Raw genomic sequence first — 7270 nt, forward strand, 5'->3', positions numbered from 1 at the left:
ACATTCTGTAAGCCTTGAAAAAGAGAGAAAAGAATCACCCATAGGGACGCCTGGGTGGCTCAGTGGGTTGAGCATCTGCCTTTGGCTCAGGACATGATCCCGGATTCCTGGGATTGAGTCCCACACATCGGGCTCCTTGCATGAAGCCTGCTTCTCCTCCCTCTGCCTGTGTGCCCCTCTCTCTGTGTGTCTCTCATGAATAAATAAATAAAATCTTAAAAAAAATCACCCATAATCCTAATATCTCAACACATCCATCATTGGTATATGATGCCCCCCCCATCTTTTTCCTCATGTATCTTGTTATTGTTGTTTTAATAGTTTTAATCACAGTGCATGTGATAGTTCATAGTTTGCATTTTTGCCTGACTATGCAGCCTCGGGCATTTTTACTACATTGTTTTTTTTTTAAGATTTTATTAACTTATTTATGAGCGACGGCGGGGGCGGGGGGGTGCAGAGACACAGGCAGAGGGAGAAGCAGGCTCCATGCAGGGAGCCCGATGTGGGACTCGATCCCAGGTCTCCAGGATCACGCCCTGGGCTGCAGGCGGCGCTAAACCGCTGCGCCACCAGGGCTGCCCACTACATTGTTTTCAAAATGGATTTTTATTTTGACTTTTTCTTTTCTAAATAAAAGTGGTTTATGTTCCCTTCAAAAATCCCAAAGAATTTGAATCGGCTTTAAAAAAGAGCAAATCTCATGTGCTCCTACTACTCAGTCACTGAAACTTTTCATGTGTTCTTGTGGATTCTTTTCTATGCAAATAAAACACATAATTTTTCTTAAAGATTTTATTTATTTATTCATGAGAGACACAGAGAGCCAGAGCCAGAGGGAGAGGCAGGCTCCCTTGGGGAGCCTGATGAAGAACTCAATCCCAGGACCCTAAAAAAAAAAAATCTCAGGACCCTGGATCACAACCTGAGCCAAAGGCAGACACTCAACCACTGAGACACCGACGTGCCCCTCTTCTAGATTATTTATTTTACAAATATTTTTAAAAAATTTTTATTTATTTATGATAGTGAGAGAGAGAGAGAGAGAGAGGCAGAGACATAGGCAGAGGGAGAAGCAGGCTCCATGCACCGGGAGCCCGACGTGAGATTCGATCCAGGGTCTCCAGGATCGCTCCCTGGGCCAAAGGCAGGCGCTAAACCGCTGCGCCACCCAGGGATCCCTTCTTTTACAAATATTAATGTGTAGCTTTTTTTTTTTTTAGATTTGTTTCTTTATTTTACAGAGTGCAGGGGGAGGGGTAGAGGGAAAGAATCTCAAGCTGACTTCCCGGTGAGCGTGACCCCTGGGCTAGATCTCAACACCCTGATCATGACCTGGCTCAATGGACTGAGCCACCCAGGCATCCCTAACTTATTTTGTTTTTATTTTTATTTTTTTTAATTTTTATTTATTTATGATAGTCATACAGAGAGAGAGAGGCAGGGACATAGGCAGAGGGAGAAGCAGGCTCCATGCACCGGGAGCCTGAGGTGGGATTTGATCCCAGGTCTCCAGGATCGCGCCCTGGGTCAAAGGCAGGCGCCAAACCGCTGCACCACCCAGGGATCCCCCCCTTATTTTGTTTTTAAAGAACTAGCTTCATACTATACACACTGTAGTACAACATTACTACTGGAGAATATATCCTACACACTTTGGGAATGACTAAGGGTGCAGATAATTTTTAGTTTAAATATCTAATTAGAATCTAATGAGAAGCAATATTGCTCCTTTCGCCTGCCAGAGGGCTCACCCCGGATCTCCTTAGCTGTTTCCCGAGCCAGTTCTGCAGTTCCAGGGGCAGGCCTTCTGCGGTCTCTGTTCCCCCTGTCCAGCCGGAAACACCCCCAGGCGGCAGCCTCTTGCCCCTGCTTAGGGAGCCGACCTCAGACGGCCGACGGCCCTCCGTGGGTCAGGAGGCCAGGAGGCCAGGAGGCCAGGAGGCCAGTAGCCGGAGAGAAAGCCGGTAGCTGCTTACAGCCGTCTGGAAGCCTCAATCGGGCTGCCCTGCCTGCGGCTCCCGGAAGCTCCCGGAACTTCTGCGCCTGAGGATGACCCCATTGTTGCAAACCTTTCAGGTCCTTTCTGAACTGCCCATCGCCTCAGGGCAGAAATGCCCGTCTTTCCGGCCTCTCTCCGCAGGTTTCCACACCATCGCCCAAGTGACAGCGATGGTTGCAAGCGCGCTGAAAGGCTCTACCCCAAGCCTACCTGGGCGCAGGGGGTTCCACACATGGCCCTGGGAGTAGCCCTCACGTGAGGCCGGTAAGCTCTCGGCCCCCGGCCTGACTCAGCGTCGCAGCTTCTGCAGAAACCCTTGCCAGCCCCGTGACTCAGTTTCTCCATTTGCTCACGCGGACCAACCGCGTGAGGCACCTGTACGGAATGCAGAGGGTGCCTCCGACAGCTTCTCTAAAGTGTGTGCTCCCCGGCGGAGCCCCAGAGACTGCATCTACGCCGCCCACAGAGCTCCTCCGGGACGTCCCCTGCACTGGCCCTGTTAATGAGTCCGTGCTGCCTGGGGTGGCAGTGACCCGACCGGGTGCACCGACAGAGCTGCAGGGGAGCCGCCCGCCTGGGCCACGCCGGTGCTGGTTCCTGAAGGGCCTAGGCCATGTAGGGGCTGCCTGAGAGTCGGCCAGTGTCCCCGTCCGTGCCCACTGCCCACTGCCCACTGCCCGCCGCCTGACGCAATCCGAGGTGCCCTTGCTGCATGCCGGAGCTGGGGAAACCTCCCCCGCGGTTGCATCACTCCTGCCAGGTTTGCTACAGAGGTGGAGCCGAGCCAATCAGCGGGCGCGCTGGGCCTGGGGCAGGCCGCTCAGTTACCCATTCAGAGGGCGGCGCGGTTAACCGGGAAGCAAACCAGGAAGGTGATTGGTTAAAAGGGGATTTGCCCCGCCCCAATCACCGCGGCAGCCGGCGCGGTGGGCGGGGCCCCCCGGCCGGAGGGTTTAAAAGGCGCCTCCGGAGGGGCCGCGCAGCTGGAGCGACCGAGCGGTGCCAGGCCAGGTGTGCGCGTCCGTCGGTCCTTCCGTGCCCGCGCCGGAGACCAGCCCCGGAGGCCGCCGGGCTCGTCCCTGTGCCCAGCACCATGAAGCAGGAGTCCACAGCCCAGGAAACCCCGCCCGCCTCGCCACCCCCCTCGCCACCCGCGCAGCGCCCCCGGGATGCCAGCGACCCCCAAGCGCTGTGGATTTTCGGGTACGGCTCCCTGGTGTGGAGGCCAGACTTTGCCTACAGCGACAGCCGTGTGGGCTTCGTGCGCGGCTACAGCCGGCGCTTCTGGCAGGGAGACACCTTCCATCGGGGCAGCGACAAGATGGTGAGCATCTGACCATGCCCAGGGGAAGGGAGGGGGTGGGGGCAGGGTAGTGGGCACCAGGGCCCTGGAATGTTCGGGGCTCTCTGGGCAGAGGGTGACTCCGTGCTGGTGGGGGAAGTGTGTAAACCTGTGCCTGGGGTTTGTTGCTTCAATTTCTGTGCCCCGCGGATCAGTGTGATGGCTGGAATCTGTGATCCTGTGGATCACCATGTTGATGGATATTTCTGATGATCGATTTGGGCCACTGCCATGTATCTATTTCTCCTGCAGCCATGTATCACTCTCTCCACTTCCCTCTGAATGAGTGGGACCCTCTGGGTTAATAAGGGACCAGCAGGGTTAATAAGGGTTTCCTCTGGCACTGGTGACAGCTGATTTCTAACTTGTCTTTTTCAAAATCTTTCTTCCCTCCTCAGCCTGGTCGTGTGGTGACCCTCCTCGAAGATCATGAGGTAAGTACCTGAGTCGAGAGAGAGAGAGACCCCGGGGAACTAGCGTGAAGGGTTGCAGGCAGAGCTCATGGGTCCATGGCTATAGGGTAGATTAGATGCCTCTCAGGCAGAGGGTAAGAGTGGTCTAGCTAAGTACTTCTCATTAGAATCACCTGAGCATCTTCTTAAAATGCAGATTCCGATTTAATAAGGTCAGAGTGTGGCCTGAAACTCAGATTCCTCTTAATTATACAAATGATGCTACTGGATCTCAAGCCACACTCTTGAGTAGGAATCCTCTTGGCCTTGGGGCCAGACCACCTTATCAACTCTTGTTAAGAAAGGGAAAATGAGCTTGATGTGTGGCTTCTTGACGACTCATCAGTCCTCTGCCCATTTTCCTAATAGAGCACAGACCTGGGGTGGGACTAGCCAGGAGCTGTTTTGAGTGACCCCAATGTTCGTGTTTCCTCCTAGGGCTGCACTTGGGGTGTGGCATACCAGGTTCAAGGTGAGCAGGTGAGCGAGGCCCTGAAGTACCTGAACGTGCGGGAAGCAGTACTTGGCGGCTATGATACCAAGGAAGTCACCTTCTACCCTCAGGATACCCCTGACCAACCACTCAAGGCTTTGGCTTATGTAGCCACTCCACAGAATCCTGGTTATCTGGGCCCTGCCCCTGAGGAGGCCATTGCAACACAGATCCTGGCCTGCCGTGGCTTCTCCGGCCACAACCTCGAGTACTTGCTGCGCCTGGCGGACTTCATGCAGCTCTGTGGGCCCCAGGCACAGGATGAGCACCTGGCAGCCATTGTGGACGCTGTGGGCACCATGCTGCCCTGCTTCTGCCCTGCAGAGCAGGCCTTGGCACTGGTCTGAGGGGTTGAGCCCCTGCAGGGAGTGTCCACATAGACATTGGGGCCAGGTCACCACTCCTGCACACACAGTGGACTTGATATACCTGAAGCCCACTGAGAGGACTCGGTGGGTGGCTGGGAGCCTCTCTCCATAAGCCCCTGCCTGTCCCACCAGCCTCCAGCTCTCCTGCCTGACACGGATTTAGTACTTGAAACTATTTATTGCACCATGTTGGTGTGGTGGGCAGGGTGGGGGGCCTGCCCTGGACAAAGGGGCCCTGCTGAGCGGTGCCCCGCCCCAGGCACCTGGTGCCTGACCAGATTCCCCCCAGTGCTGCTGCTAACCCTGTGCTACCCAGGCCTCTGCCTTCCCACCCCCAGACCAGCCATTCCCTAGCCCTGGAAATACACCACATGTGAGAAGTCCCAGCCTGCTGGTAGGGGACAGGAGGGAGTGAGGAGATGGGAGCCTTACAAGAACTGAGGCACCTGTAGGTCCTGCTCATCCATCAGGTTCCCAGGGCAGAACTGGAACTAGGGCCCAGGTACAGCCACCGAGGCTGGGCCTGGGTCTCTCAGCATTTGGCTTTGTTTCCCTGCCCCTCTGTTTACTTGTAAGTCTGTCAGTCTATTCCTGGGAAGCTCATTACTAGGGGCCCCGGTACCTTCCCGGTCTGTCCCATACCGTTAACCATAAACTGATCTCTTACTATCTGTGCTGGAATGTGGTTCTTTCTTCAGATGGGGTGTTGGGGCAAGTGAAGAGCTCGAACTCTGGAAGGCACATAAGAGGGACAGGGGGCCCCTCTTTGTCTCCATCCCTCTCTTCCAGGGAGAGAGCAGCCAAGCAGGCAGGGCTACTGATAGGGTTGCATCACTCCCTTGGACATTGTTCGGGACTTAGTGTGGGCAAGAAGTGCTCCGAGTCGTGCAGGATTCCGCTCTTGTGGCTCAACTTGGCAGCCCCGTACGCAGTGTACTTACCACTGACCTGGTACTCTGTGTCTCTCCTCAGCTGCCCTAAAGAGGCTGGCAGGCTTGGAGGTCAGACCAGGTCTTCCTCTAGCTGCTGCCTCTTGCTGACAGCAAAAGTCCCCCCCCTGGCTTCCTGCTAAAGGAGCATGTGGGTTACCGTAGGGTGGCGATGATTTCAACAATGCCAATAGCAGAGACCTGTGGCCTGGAGGATCTAGTGGCCTTTTGGTTTCGAGATCCAGGTGCTTACTGTTGCCTCCTGAGGCTGGGGTGTGGGCTGTGCTTTCTCTGTTAACCGGCCAGGACTCCTGCTCAGTAGGGAATGAGTTGCCAGGGTGCCCTCTGGGCTGCTAGTATTTACTCTCTGCCTGCCCCCACCCCCATTGCTTCTCCCCCACCCCAAGCCCCTACTCCCATCTCCAGGTGCAAATCCCAGGATCTCAGAATTACCCCTCAGTGGGCTCAGCCTCTATTCCTAGAGCTGTAGAAACAGGGCTCCTGTGACAGCTTTTGCATAGCAGAGGAGCCTGGCTCTACCCCAGCCTCTTCTCCCATTGGCCCAGTGACCTCCAGAAAACTCTTCAGCACTCTGAGCATCAGTTTACACTGGGACGCTGTGTGGTATGTCTTGCTACTGCTTTTGCTGTGGCTGGTGCCCTGGATGGGTCTGGATGTCCCCAGCGGGGTCAGCTCTGACCAGTTGGGCAGCCGTTATGCCTGATGTGTTGGTGGCCTCGTGTCTTGGCCATTGATGGGAGAAGTGTGGAGTTCAGCCAAATTCTGGCAACACAGCAGGAGGAGGTGGCGGGTAGCAGGAGGCATGGGCAGCTGCCTCCCAGGCCAGGCGGGGGCCAGCCAGCCAGTTTGGGTGTTCAGAGCAGAGCCCTACTCTACTGAGTACTGGTGGGAAGGGCTACATGTCCTTGAAGGGCTCACATTCTCAAGCCTTTCATTGAAGCAGTTACTAAACTGCTATGTGCCAGGCACTGACCTGGGCACTGGGGATGTAACAGTGAAGCAGTCACTCTTCCTCCTTTTTTTTTTTTTTAAGATTTTATTTATTTGTCAGGGAGAGAGCACTAGCAGGGAGAGGGGCAGAGGGAGGGGAAAGCAGTCTCCCCGCTGAGCAGAGAGCCCTTTGTGGGGCTTGATCCCAGGACTCTGGGATCAGGACCTGAGCTGAAGGCAGACATTCAACCATCTGAGCCACCCAGGTGCTCCTACAACATTTAGCATATTTGAGATTAAAACTGAAATTTAAAATACATTTATTAGGGACCCTGGGAAGTTCAGCGGTTGAACGCCTGCCTTTGGCCCAGGGCGCGATCCCACAGTCCCAGGATCAAGTCCCACATCGGACTCCCTGCATGGAGCCTGCCTGCTTCTCCTTCTGTGTCTCTCATGAATAAATAAATAAAATCTTTAAAAAATAAAGTGTACTTATTAAATTAAAAATCCATTACATGTTAACATATTTTTAAATCAATTTTTTAAAAAGATTTTATTTATTTATTCATGACAGAGAGGCAGAGACACAGGCAGAGGGAGAAGCAGGCTCCGTGCAGGGAGCCCGACACGGGACTTGATCCCGGGTCTCCAGGATCACATCCTGGGCCGATGGCGGCGCTAAACTGCTGAGCCACCCGGGCTGCCCGTTAACATATTTTTAAAGAAAAAAGAT

At 54.5% G+C, this 7270-nt stretch overlaps 1 protein-coding gene across 1 annotated transcript; it reads left to right on the forward strand.

Annotated features, from left to right (window-relative positions):
* The first annotated feature begins 2967 nt into the window (after nucleotides 1-2967).
* On the forward strand, nucleotides 2968-5328 carry CHAC1 (ChaC glutathione specific gamma-glutamylcyclotransferase 1). Its single transcript, XM_038579875.1, has 3 exons — nucleotides 2968-3326; nucleotides 3743-3778; nucleotides 4235-5328. The coding sequence occupies exons 1-3, from the start codon at nucleotides 3096-3098 to the stop codon at nucleotides 4634-4636; spliced, it is 669 nt and encodes a 222-aa protein (XP_038435803.1). The 5' UTR covers nucleotides 2968-3095; the 3' UTR covers nucleotides 4637-5328.
* The last annotated feature ends 1942 nt before the right edge of the window (nucleotides 5329-7270 follow it).

Source organism: Canis lupus, chromosome 30, assembly GCF_011100685.1.
Source record: "Canis lupus familiaris isolate Mischka breed German Shepherd chromosome 30, alternate assembly UU_Cfam_GSD_1.0, whole genome shotgun sequence".
NCBI classification, from domain to species: domain Eukaryota; kingdom Metazoa; phylum Chordata; class Mammalia; order Carnivora; family Canidae; genus Canis; species Canis lupus.

What these genes read in the sequence shown, in the direction of transcription:
- CHAC1 (XM_038579875.1), top strand. Translation starts at nt 3,096, where the DNA reads ATGAAGCAGGAGTCCACAGCCCAGGAAACCCCGCCCGCCTCGCCACCC. An exon ending in ATCGGGGCAGCGACAAGATG is followed by an intron (nt 3,327 to 3,742) that starts GTGAGCATCTGA and finishes TTCCCTCCTCAG; the next exon opens with CCTGGTCGTGTGGTGACCCT. An exon ending in CCCTCCTCGAAGATCATGAG is followed by an intron (nt 3,779 to 4,234) that starts GTAAGTACCTGA and finishes GTTTCCTCCTAG; the next exon opens with GGCTGCACTTGGGGTGTGGC.